This window comes from Patella vulgata, chromosome 9 (assembly GCF_932274485.2).
Source record: "Patella vulgata chromosome 9, xgPatVulg1.2, whole genome shotgun sequence".
NCBI classification, from domain to species: Eukaryota; Metazoa; Mollusca; class Gastropoda; family Patellidae; genus Patella; species Patella vulgata.
Genome location: NC_065887.2, coordinates 21,361,161 through 21,376,244, shown reverse-complemented (window position 1 = coordinate 21,376,244; position 15,084 = coordinate 21,361,161). Strand labels below are relative to the sequence as shown.

Here is a 15,084-nt window from a genome sequence, read left to right as displayed (position 1 = left end):
TACAACTTAGCGAGCAAACATCTCACTCACTTAGCCAATGTGTCTCCCCCATGTGAAAAAAACCTTGAAAGTTGGAATTTAATATAAGAATAGGAAGTAGTGCCACTGTCCAGGCATAATTTCCATCATATCACACTGTATGATGAGGTTTAAAGCGAGAATTTCATATTTTCTAAGAAAATCAAAACATAATCATTTCTATGTCTTTTGCTCAATAGGTTATCAACTCACTATTATACGATCATAGGTGTCATTCTCACACTTAAAACTCATTTACACAGGAAATAACAACACAATTACCTCCCTTGTTTTCCTATTGAAAACCATGGTCAGCCATTTCCTCAACGTTGAAATTTGAAATTGAAAATAATATTTTTTCCAATTTCTCAGCTGGCAATAGTGAATTATAGAATTATTCTTTAACAAGGTAGGACTGTTTATGGATACCGTCTATTTTAAGGCTTTATTTAAATAAATTAAAAAAATATAACTTAAAAATTGGAAATTTCCGCTTTAACATTAGAAAATTTTTTAATTCAATAATTTGCATGCACAAATCGCTGAGTGTAGGGGGAACTGTAGACTAGGTAAACCTGTTCTAATAAGACAGTTAAACTATCAGTTAAAATAAGGACTAATTTATTTATTAAACAATTACTCATTCAATATTTCATTACATGTACAGACATAAATACAAAATGATAAATCTAATTTAATGTACAATTAATTTCACTTTGTACCTAAAAAAACAAACAAAACAAGTACAATCACTTTACAATGCAAACAATTGGTAATTTTTCAAATAAAAGATATAAGTGATAAATAAGTTGAATGTTCAAGATCAATATATCGTAACCTTTCAGCGTTATAAATGTATATACATTAGGCATATAATACCCTTTTGATTGGGATTTGCTGGAAAGGATGCTGCCACAGTTTGTTAAAAGGGGCAGCTGAAAGAGCGGATTTTGCCAGAGACTGCACAGGGAGAGGATTTTATTAACTTGCTGGAGTTGGAAATTGCCACAGTTTGTTAGAGAGGAGAATTTTTCAAGAGAATGCTGAATAAGCGGAGACCAGAGTTTGAGTGAAGGAGCTAATATTTGTTGAAGGGGAGAATTATGCATGAGTTTGCTGCAGGAGAGAATTCTACTACAGTTTGTTGGAGGGATGGATCTTGCCAGAATATTTCTATGACAATGTCTTGTTTTAACTTAATTTATACTCCTATGTCTACCCCTCATCCCCCAAAAGATAATTCCAAGGCCTTTATAATCATGGTTGTTAAAACATAATGGTAATTACTACTAACTACATTGTAAAAATATAACGTTGAAATGGCCTTTTCCAGTGACATTTTGATGATCGAGTGAAAGTGAACAAAAACTATTTTCCATTAACACTGCCAGCCTTAAAACAATATTTAACCCTTTTGGATTTATCTCAGCAAATAAAAAATATCAATAATTGTGATTGTTATAAGTTCCGTCTACCAGGTGAAATAAAGCAACAATTTGCATAATATAAAAGGTTTTAATGATAATATGGACAAAAACTGATCAATATGAATATTACACATTAAAACAACACAAAATAAATATTTATATTCAAATAATAATCTTTTTAAAAAAGAAAATGCGTAGACATAGATATTTGTGGGTCGATCAATATATCTTTTAACTTGCATATAAAATTTGTAATTATGTCTAAAAAATATTTGTTGTTTAATGCTAGGTTCCCACTATCATGATTCGTACTGGATTAAAATCGTCATTTTAATCATGGTGATTCGATCAGGTCTTATCATATATTGAGGTCAGTCGTAGATGTTGTGTTGATCATACCGAAACGCATCCAAACATATCTGCATGTGGACTCAATAGAGACAATTTTATGGTAAAGCATCACATGATTGCGGGAACCTAGTCCAAACATATCTGCACTTACCAGATCGTGGACTCAATAGAGACAATCCTATTGTAACACATCACACGACAGTAGGGAAACTAGCCTAAAGGTACCGATGGGTTTTCAAATTAAATTCTCAATTTGTAACAGACTTTGTGATCTAAATAAAACTGGCCTGATAAAATGAGAGAGAACAAATATGATTCCTTATAATGACAAGACAATGATTTGGTTTGGTAAAAAAAAATTGACACAACATACATGTACATTTAATATCATGATACAAATATGTTTCTGATGGTAGTTATTGGCTTCATTCTTGAGGTTTAAATTAGCCGACCTGAAAAATGTAAATAATATACTAAGTTAGATCCTATAACTAAGGCTTAAAATGAAATGAAATGGGGGTTTAACATCCTACTGTTCTGACTGGACTAATGAAGACTGGCTTACTCCATACAGTGTGCGATGAGGGAAATTTTGTCCGGACAACAGCGGATTGGCCATGCTTATATCGAATTCCAACAGTCAATGGTCCTTTTACATGCACGCTAATGGGTAAACGGGACCTTGGTTTTTCATACCATCCAAACAACTAGACAGCTGTCCTTGTCAGACCGTCCTTCCTGCACCACTGACAAGGGGAAACCATGGTGGAAAATCCTGATAAACTTTCTCTACCAAACTCTGGATGTGAACCTGTGACCTTCAGACTATTGAGCCAGTGTCTTACTCACTGAGCCACTGTGGGTCTGGAATAGGGTTTAATACATTATAATGCATTGTTGGATAGCTCTAAATCCAACACAATGTTGTTGATATCTGGTTAACACTTTACCTAGGTTATTTTGGGACCAACATATAACTTTTTATTTACTCTGAAAATTAATCTTGACCCACATTAGAATACATTTTAATTAAGAGTTATGTGCTCTTACCAAGAGTTGGTTGGAAACCTACTTTAACAGCTTGAATGCCAAAAATATCCATTTACCTTAAAGTGACCTTTCTTTTAGAGACAAAGCATTGTTTTAAGCTACCATATCCCCCTTACTATCTTTCAACATCACTTGTATTTTTATTAAGATACTCTTATGTAAGAGCTAAACCTGCCTATTGCAGGTCTTTATTTTGGCTTCAAATGTTATATAAACAATTATTTAGACATTTATTCACATGACAAGTCCATAATCATCTCTCTAGACCATTGGATGGCAGAGATTTAAATGGATTAGGACGGCCGAGAGATTTTAAAATTTAACGATAAAATGGACAAGCGAGACAAAGTCCCGATTGTCTAGTGGTATCTTTGCTACAATAATAAACAATCTGCATTACATCTTCCAACACCTATAACCATTATATTAAGAATGAACAGCTCTTTATCCAAGTCTCACATAATGCATTTTTAAAAAAAAAAAAAAATAATTGAATACATACCTTCATCATTTTAACTTTAGGTATTTTACGTTTCAATTCTCTTTTAGCTTCCTTATCCTGTAGACAAATAAAAGATTGAATAGTTCAACTATAATATCTATATCAATCCTACTATTGAATATCATTAAATTCAACTTTAACACACCCTCAATATACCACCTTATAGCAGTATAGCATATTAATATTCATAATGAGATATATAAAGTATATAATAAATTCTGTAATATTTTGTTACCTCTAATTTTCTAGCCTTTTCTGGATCCTCTTCATTCATTAGTCTATCTTTCTCTGCTCGCCTTTTCTCTTCACGTCGGGACTGTGCTGCCTCTTGTCTCTGGGAATGGATTGATTTAAGGAAGACCTCTTCAGCTTTTTGACGATTTTTATCAGCTTTTCCCCTAGCCTGTTACAGAAATAATAGTGGATTTGTTACAGGTCCAGTAATAGAATGAATGTACAATTGCGATTCAGAGACTTATGGTACAAGTGAGAGAATTTTTTAGTATCGTTACCTCTTGTCAGTGGTGAAGAACGAATGGACTGACAAGAAACGGTGTCTTAGTAATTTGGATGGGACTAAAAACTGAGTTCCTTTGTACACAGTGGTGTGTACATAAAAGAACATTCGAAAGTTGGAATTCAATGAAGAGTATGTAGAAACGTCTCTTTCCAAGCTAAATTTTCATCACTACAGCACAGTGTATCACATGTGCTCCTTCACCATTGGCCAGGTTGGTGTACTAAGGTTACTAAATGTCACATACAACCTTGGGATCAAAAAGAGTGAAGAAGAGAAATGAGGCTTAACATCCACTCGACACAAACTCGGTCATTTCGGGACTAACATATGGTTCAATTTTATTTCAATAATTCACTTATGTGTAGCATTGGAAGAAAACCTGAGGACCCAGAAAAACCCCAAAAATGTTGGACAGGTGATCCTACTCCTTGCCACTTACAAGCGGGGAATCGAAACCAAAGCAAGGCTAAATGACATAGCTTAACCATTCGGACACCCAACCCCTTGGGATCAAAACTTTGACACTTGCAATGATGACACACGGTATGACCGTAAAGCATATGCATTAGATCACACTGAGAGTTACAATGTATCACAGTAGATTGGTCTTAAATTTTGCCTACAATATATTTATCAAGCATGATGTAGATGTACTTCAAAATCACAGCAAATTGAAATTGGGTTATTTTTTTACCAACATGCTGACAGACTGCTAGAAATTTCAATGTGGTATGGAGAAATGATTTGAACTATAAATATTTTATCGACTTACTTCTTTTCCGAGTTGTAATCTAGATACTTTATCTATGCAGTAAAATACAAACTGTAAAAGTGGTTTCACAAATTCCATGTCCGAAGGTCGTGTTTTACCTTTATCAGGAACTGAAATAATAAAAATATATATATCAAAAATATGTTCACCACCTGTCGTATACACCAAATGATAATCTAGCTGTTTGCTCTTAATGACCGTCTTCAGATGTTATAATTATATAAGCAATATGTATATGTTTATGTACCGTTTAAAAGAGCTAAATCTCTTATTCTTTTGAACCTAAACTGAATGAAAATGGGTCAAAAAGCACATACTAATGTAATACGAGTGCATATGAACTATTTAAATTCATTTTTTTAAAAACTTTATCGTAGTCCAAATTGACACACTGTTCGGCAGTGAATTTTCGCTAGGCCGCTACAATCACTGATAAGGATGACATCGATGCGACTTAATGAGTCCAAAATATTAACTTTTTTCCTGCGACAAATTAAATTCTAAAAGATTTTATTTATGTATTGGAAAAATAAATAAAGGTGTTTGACGTATTAGTAGGTAAAAATTATTTCCTATTTAGTGTAAATGGGTATTAAAATGAATAAAAGGCAGCATTCTCTCCGAAGCAGTAACACTTATGTAAACAATGCACGGGCCATTCAGCCAATGATTGACACCGCGTGCTGTGATGGCACGTGTTAAGGCAGTCATCTTTGACAGAGATATTATACTAGACTCGTAATTCTCTGTGAAACAGATTGCCAAATTGAATGAAAAGCGCATGTGTCTGGTTAGTCCAGACTACAAAGTCTACATCAGCAGTAAGGTTTGACATTTCACTTTGGCATTGATGTTTAGCCGTGTTCATCAAGGCACCTCATTACAAATTGCACTCTAGAGCAAATAGTACAGGCCATATTGTCAGGTTAAAATAAAAGGTCATAATTGATTGGAATGGACAAAAGATTTGTGCTTGTAATGTAATCAAAAACACACTTGTGCTTGTAATGTAAGTTGGAACTTTACACCTTTTAACTGGATATAATTCTATTATGGTATTTATGGAGTGTAAACATAGACTAATTATCTACTTTAATCTTTCTCTCTCTATATATATATATATTTATGTATACCATTTAAAGACAATCAAATCATAGCTATTAATTAAAATCATTAAAATGCATTAGTCTTCTTTGTCTCACTAAAATGTATGTATATAAATTTGATCCATTCTTTGTCTCAAAAAATATATACAATTTATATCAATTGTATAAACATGAAATTTATGTATTAGTTTTCTGTAAAGAAATAAAATGAAATGGGGTTTAACGTCCTACTGTTCTGCAGTTTTTGTAAAGAGAATCTGGTTACATACCATTAAAACAGAATAGTAGAACAGCTTTAGTTTCAGGAAGTTTACTCTGTGTTTCTCTGAAAGAGATAATATTTCAAAATGAAATCCATATATAAAATATAGTAATTCTCTCTTACAATTATGTATGTCTAGAAAAGGATATCCACAATCATCTTTATTTTTATGATTCAAAGAAGTGTAATTGTTTTCAATACACAAAAATTTTATATTATGTTATGCCAAATCAGTATAACTTTTGTAAAGGATAATAACGTAATATATCAACATAACTTTTGTAAACGATAACATCACAAATCAGTATAACTTTTGTAGTCTAAGATGATGTGGAAATTCGGAATAACATTTGTTGATGATAATAATTTCACAAGATCTTTGATGTCATATTTATAACTCTTCATCGTTTATCAAAGTCAAGGATCTATCCGTGTAAATCAGGTGGTCAAATTGATATTACTGATTTGACTGAAGTGCCATTATTTAGTGACAATCAATTTCGACATATCTACTAATTCTAATCCCAAGTCAAAATAAATTTGAGTATTATCTGTATAATATATACTTACTCTTGACTTTTCACACCAGAATACTGATCCGAGAAGTGAATATATTCAATTAACCCTTCGTATTTAGTCAACACCTGACACACCTAAATAAAAAAAATCATAAATAACAAATCTGGCTAATAGCGAACACAGTGATCCAGAGTAGCACCAAGGATTTCACATATTCACACGACACTGAAGAAGGTGTATAGGAATACTTGTCAAAAATGAAACCGGGAATCCATTTCTAATCACTTACTATTGGGTGCAAGGGAAATAATTCTGAATAAGTGTAATTGGTATTCATAATTTAGAATTTCAAGGATTTTCAGACTATACATGTACTGTGCATTTAAAGACTGTCCTGTATATCGTTAGTGCAGGAGAACCACACTACATCCAAAACAAAACCTGTGGACAAGAAAAACTAAACAGACACTGAAAGAAATAAACAACAAATATCAAATCAAGGGAATGGATCCGGGGGCCGGTCGAAGCATCCACTGCTTTGTACAGTCCCAGGCCTGTAAGGGTACAGACTTCACTCAACATGAAAAACAATATGGCGATAGTCTGTAGTTGCTACAGTTAATTGAATAAAAAAACTGATGTATTGTACATCTAATTTCCATACCTTTTTATCCAGTAATGTCTGATTAGCTTCTCCTATTTCACTTAATATTTGATAACTTGAAGGTATTTCATATCTATCTACATTCTTCTTCTCTGCAAACTGACTCTATAAAAATATAAATACAAATAATAGCTGATCAAACTGACTCTATAAATATAAACATAAATAATAACAGATTAAACTGACTCTATAAAAATATAAACACACATAATAACAGACCAGATACACAAATAAATACAAATAATCTTCGATCAAACTGATACAAATTAGGGCTGTACGATATTCTCGATATAGTCATTTATCGCGATATGGTATTTTCAGACCCAACTACGATATCAGGTGGCCAAAAATCGTCGATAAAGTGGTTTATCGAATATAGCCAAAAACTTCAAATATCGAAAAAAAAATGATCATAAAAATACAGCAGTGGAAATTAGCCGACGGCAATAAACTATAATAAAACTAATGTTTTGAGAATCGTTAAATGTTGAGAACACTTGCGCAGTGTCCGCAGCCATTTTTCACTACATCGTGTATGCGTTACTTTTACTTTGTTTTTAGTCGACAATAAATTGTCAGTTATTACTACTAAACGCCTGAAGTTTCCCAATACCGTGGCTAATTACCCGTCTATAAATAGGTTGTCATATTTTTAAAAAACGAATATTTTAAGAAAACTCTACGAAACTTAATTTCTAAAAGCAAGAATAAAACGATCTATAAATAGATTACTGTCACTGTTAGGCCAACCGCAGCCAATCGAATGCTTGAATGGAAGATAGTCCGGATCATTTAGTATTTGTTAAACTGTTTGAATTTACAATACAAGACTTGAAGACCGCATCTACTTACTTCCACTGCACGTGATATTTGAGAATTTTCTTACTCAAGGTCACAAGCAGACGCTTTTTAAACATCAGCGGTTGTATTTTATTTAATTATATGTACATGCATAAGTAATGTCTCCTGTTATTGTGTTAAAAAGCATTGAAACGTTTTTATCAAAAAAGCAACATTTAAGTAGGCCTATGATTGAATAAAGCAATTCTTACTCACACTGTAGTCAGCTTTAATGCATTTATATTTAATTTATTTAATAGCAAAATGACATTATTATTAAATATCGCGATATTTTACTATATCGTTGAAAAAAATGCCAATATCGATATCGTCCCTTTTTGCAATATCGTACAGCCCTAATACAAATATAAATACAAATGAGAAAATGAAATGAAATGGGGTTTAACGGATCTTTAACGTGCATGCCAATGTGTACACAGGACCTTGTTTTTTTTTTGCCCCATCCAAACGACTATACGTTATCCCTTGCCAGGCCCTCGATACTACACCACTGACAAGGAGGAACCATGTCGGAAAATCCCGTGCTTTGTGCAATGGGTTTATAATGATTCTCCGAGAAAAATATTTCTAAGAAAGAAAAATAAATTAATAAGATTATATTTCATCAATCCCTACCTTAAAATATAAACACTCGATAAATAAAAATAAATTACCAAATCATTCATATCTTTATGAAGTCTAAGAGCAGATTTTTTCTGAGCAACAGCAAAAACAAAGCGATCCATAGAAGATTTGTCCATATCAACCGTTATAATCTAAAAATAGAAATCATAATAAATATATTCATAAATATTTGTGAGCTGCTCCCACAAAACCAGGCTCTTGGTTATTTTTATAAAAATAGAGCTGGCAGCATATCCGAATAGTCCGCAGCCTAAGCGTTCCAAAAATGCAATTCATCTGGAGTTGAGTTCGGTTCATTTACAGCAACAAGAAGGCATACAGTTTATGCTTTTGTGCCCGTAGTACAAAATGAAGTTGTACGACAAGTGCCTAGTTTCGTGGGAGGGGGTTACATTTTGTAATTAAAACAGATATGTAACATATAATACCTACTGCACATAACAGTATTATTATATTCAATTTCCAGTGACTTTTTAAACATTTTCTAAGTATTTCCTGAGAGAAGTACATCTCCAGATAGGGACTCCGTTACTCCACATTTAAATTTAGCTCACATGCAAACTTGAAGTATACCGTTTGACCTTGCTTGATGTACATGTAAATTTGCATGAAATACAGTGTCGTGCTGGCACCTAGTTAGAATGTCCAATTACAGCCTTACTCATTCTCTTGTGTTATTTTCTTTACAGACAAATGGCTATTGTTAAGTTAATTGGAAACTTGGGAGCATTTTAATGATAAAAATATTATTGTACGGATTGTGACACAAAATAAAAACCTGATCATAAAATAAGTACCGGTACTACTACTACTAGTCATAAATCTGTTTTTAGTACTTTTTCCCTTCCTCACATATAAAACTGTGAAAACATTAGATACCGGTGCTGTGGTTTGGCTTTGCACCGTTTTTTAGTTACATGCTATAACCAAAAAAGTGATTTAAACTTTGATATTTTTGCAAATAAATTGGTACAACTACATTATATACAAAACAGTACTCGGAAAGCCTAATAATAGTAAATACGAAACAAATATAAATAATAAATAAAATACAAAGTTGTCTTTACTAAAAAGCAGTGGGGTAAATCAATTCTCTGCTGTTATAAAACAGGGTACCAAGCCAAACTGGGTGTTGTGTCAAACTGTGACACTGGTACTGAAATGAACGACGACGTTTAAGCAATTCTTTATCAAGAAGACTTTGGACTATAGCTTTATCTGAACACAATTACAACAAATAGCTCTTGTATATTCTTAACATACTTACTATTTGGTCAGATGCTGGCTTGAACATCCTCAACATAACGTTGATTAAATCTTGACGTTTTAATAGTTTTAACTCGACCAGCATTCCTTCAACATGAGCACGACCACTACACCACAGAGCATATACATTCTCTGATTCTTTCATCAAAGTACCAGATGTAGCTTCTTTTTGTGTTCCATCATCACCTATACATAAAAAAAATCTTAAATTCATAACATTTAATGACCGGGGAGTATCATAGGCCAGGTGGCGTTAGTCTACCACTTCCGGTTTCGGAGTTATCTGCCCCGAATCTGAAATTTGGGGTATAGGGGTAGCTTGGACCGGGGAGTAACATTGGCCAGGTGGCGTTAGTCTACCACTTCCGGTTTCGGTGTTGTGACCCCCGAGCGAAGTCTGTCTGTTCGGGGTTGGCGGCTACACTAGGTCTGCCCCGAGTCTGAAATTTGGGGTATAGGGGTAGCTCGGACCGGGGAGTAACATAGGCCAGGTGGCGTTAGTTTACCACTTCCGGTTTCAGAGTTATGACCCCCGAGCGAAGTCTGTCTGTTCGGGGTTGGCGGCTACACTAGGTCTGCCCCGAGTCTGAAATTTGGGGTATAGGGGTAGCTCGGACTGGGGAGTAACACAGACCAGGTGGCGTTAGTCTACCACTTCCGGTTTCGGAGTTATGACCCCCGAGCAAAATCGGGTATACTGCTAGTTTTAATATAAATCACAGCGGCACAATTTTTTAAATTTTGTAACATTAATCTACTACAATCTGCAACGGTATAATCTGGGTGTATAAATATTAATCAATATAGGTAAAAATTAACAATAAAAAATAACATACCAACAATAGAAAAGTTGCTATCAAGTAATTCTTTATGAGCTCCAAGCCATGATTGAGCTAATTTACTATTCTTTGTCTTTCCAGCCAAAAAATTCAGAAAATAAACACCAAGTCCAGCAATCATTAACATCTCCACATAAAAACTATCCCAGTTTGTACGAAGATGAAGTGGAACCTTGGCTATTTCTAAATCAGGTAATTTCTCTGACCCTTTTGTTTTAGGGCTACTTCCTCGTTCTTTATCAAATCCTTCAAACTCTTCTTCATCTTGTAGATGTTCAAATTCATCATCCTCTGCCTAAAAACAAAATTATAAGTTTAAAAAATGGATAAAAAATCTTCAGCACTTAATACCCAGCTCATCCAAGTAAGTATTCTAAATAAAAACTGGATATATATAGCAAAATATGAACAAGATTCCATTTTGCATGTTTGAGAACCTGATTTGGAAAGAGCAAAAGTTAATATGGCTATCAGTTCTATGGATACATCACTTGAGGGAATCTTTTGTATCAATTGTGTTTTTATGGCGGCTGGGTGTTCTGAAAACTGATATACTACCATCTTTTCTATTTAATAATAAACATGTTTTAGACTTTTACAATTCATTTTAATACAGTCAATCAATACTGGACCCAGTTTTAATTCTCACCTCAACCACGCCATCATCATCTTCTTCTTCTATTTCATCTTTACTAACAACATCTTCTGTTTTTATATCAACCTTTCTTTCTTTAGTAGATTCTGGATGAGATTTAACAGTTGTTGTTTCTTCTACAAATAAAAACCATAACATGATAGAGACTTGATGCAGATGTAACACTATAACAAATCTTAAAGGGCTGGGGCTGTTTAGTGGTTTGAACCAGGAGAGCGCGGTTGTATATTGCCATGGATCAGGAAGAACATTTGACATTTTTCAAGCCTTGCTCCCACTGTAGAATCTGCAGTGTGTCTACTTGAAGGTCCTAATTTTATCACTACTGTACTAATTGGAAGTGAACATAAAAGATTTATTGCAAGTTTGAATCTAAAGAAGAATAGGCAGAAATAATGTTGTATGTCAATCAAAATATCTATTTGTTTCCATGTGACGTTATTAGATGGGATAATTAAAGATACATTATGGGAGATAAGATAACGAGATGGCAGTTCTCGCTATAATAGTTAAAAACTAGATAGTGTAAAGGTAATTTGCTGAAAATTTCAGTCAAATAGATCCACTATGAGCCGAGAAAGAAGCGGGTGAAATTTTGGCATAGTCTCGGTCATCATTACTAAAATCATTAATATAAACAGCTTAGTCTCGATTATCCACTTTTATTGATTTAATTATCAACGGCCGTTAGCGAGATATAGAAATCTAATCCAGCCAACATCGAAGGCTAGCCTTGACATCGAGAGTTTATTATGATCTGGATAAGTTAAAATACACAGATAATGACATCCCATTTAAACTATACCAAAACTTTACATTGAGACACTACAGTGCAAAAACCTTGTACATGTATTAAGAAGAAAATATAATAATACAGTAGCCTATTTTCACTCAATCTGATTAAAACAAAGATCCTACTTCGTTTCGTTTTTATAGTTCAAAATTTTGTTTTACTTGTCTTTACTACACTAGGATCTGGAAGAGTTGTTATATTACCGGTGTTTTGGTTGAAGTGAGGGATAAGCCAGTGAAACAGTCTGTTACAGCGATCGTATGACCTCTGGCGCAACCTATCACTATAACCGGTCAGATCTTCATGTAGTGTAGGCCATCAAAAGTATAAAAAAAAAACGGAACGAAATATAGATCTGTATTTTAATCAGATTGATTTTCACTGTACATGTCCATGTATGAAATTCAGTGAAATATGGAAATTCAAACTGGAACAGGGATATATTGTGCTTAACTGAACGTATTATTCATATCCGTTATCCATATAATAATGAGATTCAACTACTGGGTAGGTTTTTCATGGTATAGATTATTTTCAACATCATTATGTATGATAATCTCAAAGTACATCACATACATTTTTTCTTATTAAATGTCAAGTTTAATCCATTCTTTCATACAGAGAATGATTTATTTCTATAGTGTACTAAAATGGTCTAGATCAGATGCCTTGACACACAGTCTGATTTCATCTTTGTAATAATTTTGTTCTTCATATTTTTTCATGCGAATGGGAAATAAATGGCTATACATGTACATGGAATGCATAGCTTCAGAGGTTTTGTATTACCTTCATCATCAAACTCTTCAAATTCAGCAAACTCATTATCATCTACATCAGCATCATGTTGATTGGCTGCTGTTTGACAAGTTGTCAACCACCCACATATTAATACAAGGGTAACAAGAAAATATGGCTTCATGATAAAACTGAAATCAAAATAAATACATCAAATTCACCAGAAATAGCTACCAATAACCCACACTTACAACGTATCTAAAATGGTAATATATTGTAATCATCTATCAAAGAAATTTTCAAATAAGAATGTGCAATCCTAGCTGAAAAGCTAACCATGATAGGAATCTAGCCTATAGGCGAAAGCTTGAACAATGTGTTATAATAACAATAAGGCAAGGTAGATTGATGGACATGAAAGTTGTATTGTATGTATTTCAATATTTTGCCTGGGGTAAAACATTGACACTACATGTGGCAATGCACGCTCTTTTGTTTTGATACTTAGCTTGTATATCAAACAATGCAGCACCCTAAATACATGTACTCAGGTAAATTCTGTAGTACAATATTATGACAAAACCCCTCTTTTATCACGGTAGCACGATTCTTCGTTCCTGCAATATTTCTGACTCAGTTTGACCACAATTCAGGCTTACTTGATGACTTTTCAGACTCAGTCTGGCAGCGTTTCTGACTCAGTGAATAAATAAAAGACAGTTCAAAATTTGTAGTTATCGTTTTAGGTGAGGCTAATGACAGTTTATTAGTGATAATAAAGAAATATAACAGTGTTCTGCTAAATGTAGTTGTCTTTTATCTATTGCAATAACCGCTCGTAAAAGATTAGTTAGATTACTGGAATAGCTGAAAAACCTTGTATGATTATTATTATTTTATAAAATAAATGTATGACTGACTGAGGTTATTTTTAAAATTTATTATTTTATCAAATTTAAATGTTGTGGTGGTCTATTCTATTATAAGCCGTTTTTATTGTTTTAAACTAATTAAAAGTTTTTGTTGTTGTTTTTTTTTTTTTGGGGGGGGGGGGAATATTATGTTATCATAAGGTCCATGATGTTATCAGATAATTTAATAAAAGTGAGTTTATATAAACGAAATTGAAGTTTGTGTGTAACCTTTGCTTTCAACTTATCACAGAGTCTGAAAGGTCCAGACTATATATTTTTCAGTGCTGAAGGTCACGGGACTGAAATGCAAACTCTTTAAGTCTTTTATTATTTAATATTACCAGTGATCTATGTATGACACAGTCACAACATTGAATATAATATATTGGCCGATCAACAGCAGTCATATATCACTTTCAAGGACTATTGCAAAATTCGCTGTTATATATTTACTAAAGTAGATATATCATATTAAACAATGGATGAAGACAAATCACAATAAGCAATACATAACTTCACGATCGTTTTACCAACAGAAATCAGCAAACAAAAATAATTAAAAAAATTGACATGATTTGGGGGCTGTAAATGTGTTAATTCTGAAATTCCTTCTTATAAATCTATATTTATATGTGATTCAAAATGAGCGCTATGCGAAACGAATATCTATATGATGATAAATAAGTAAATTATTCGAAAAAATAACGAAATTTATCGCAAATTTCAACAACGTGTATCTTTTTACCTGAATGTCCTCCAACTTTACTTCCTTTACACCGAAGAGTTTATTTAAAGAGTGATCTCCCTTGACGAATAGTCTCGAGTACACGAACAGCCGAATATAATCCAATTTCCCTGGGTGTTAAATAACTTAACAAAGTTGTAAGTCTTTCTATTTAGTTTTTATCTACTGCCGAGAAAACAAAATATTATTAGACTTCATGTCAGTAAGCAAAAAATGTTGTTTTTTTTACGGACGTCAAATAAGGGAAACAACTCCAGGTTGAAGTCACTAATGAAAGGAAACAGACCACCTATAACTTTCTTATTGTTCAGCCTTCAATATGATGCAGGAACCCGGCCGTGGACAGATAGGGACCTAAATTTGAAAATATGATCACCAAATTGTCTCAATTTCTGATTATAAAATGAAAATGAAATTTTGTGACTTTCAGTGTTTTATAGGGGGGAATATTTTAATGT

General features: G+C 33.2%; 1 protein-coding gene across 1 annotated transcript; it reads right to left on the bottom strand.

Moving 5' to 3' along the window:
* Positions 1–622: 622 nt before the first annotated feature.
* On the bottom strand, positions 623–14,713 carry LOC126831996 (PAT complex subunit CCDC47). The gene is made up of 13 exons (XM_050562674.2): positions 14,627–14,713; positions 13,019–13,158; positions 11,431–11,552; positions 10,779–11,076; positions 9,944–10,128; positions 8,706–8,807; positions 7,192–7,296; positions 6,579–6,661; positions 6,016–6,071; positions 4,641–4,750; positions 3,584–3,751; positions 3,349–3,405; positions 623–2,248 (listed from the first exon to the last, which is right to left on the bottom strand). The coding sequence occupies exons 2-13, from the start codon at positions 13,149–13,151 to the stop codon at positions 2,240–2,242; spliced, it is 1,428 nt and encodes a 475-aa protein (XP_050418631.1). The 5' UTR covers positions 13,152–13,158; positions 14,627–14,713; the 3' UTR covers positions 623–2,239.
* Positions 14,714–15,084: the final 371 nt, after the last annotated feature.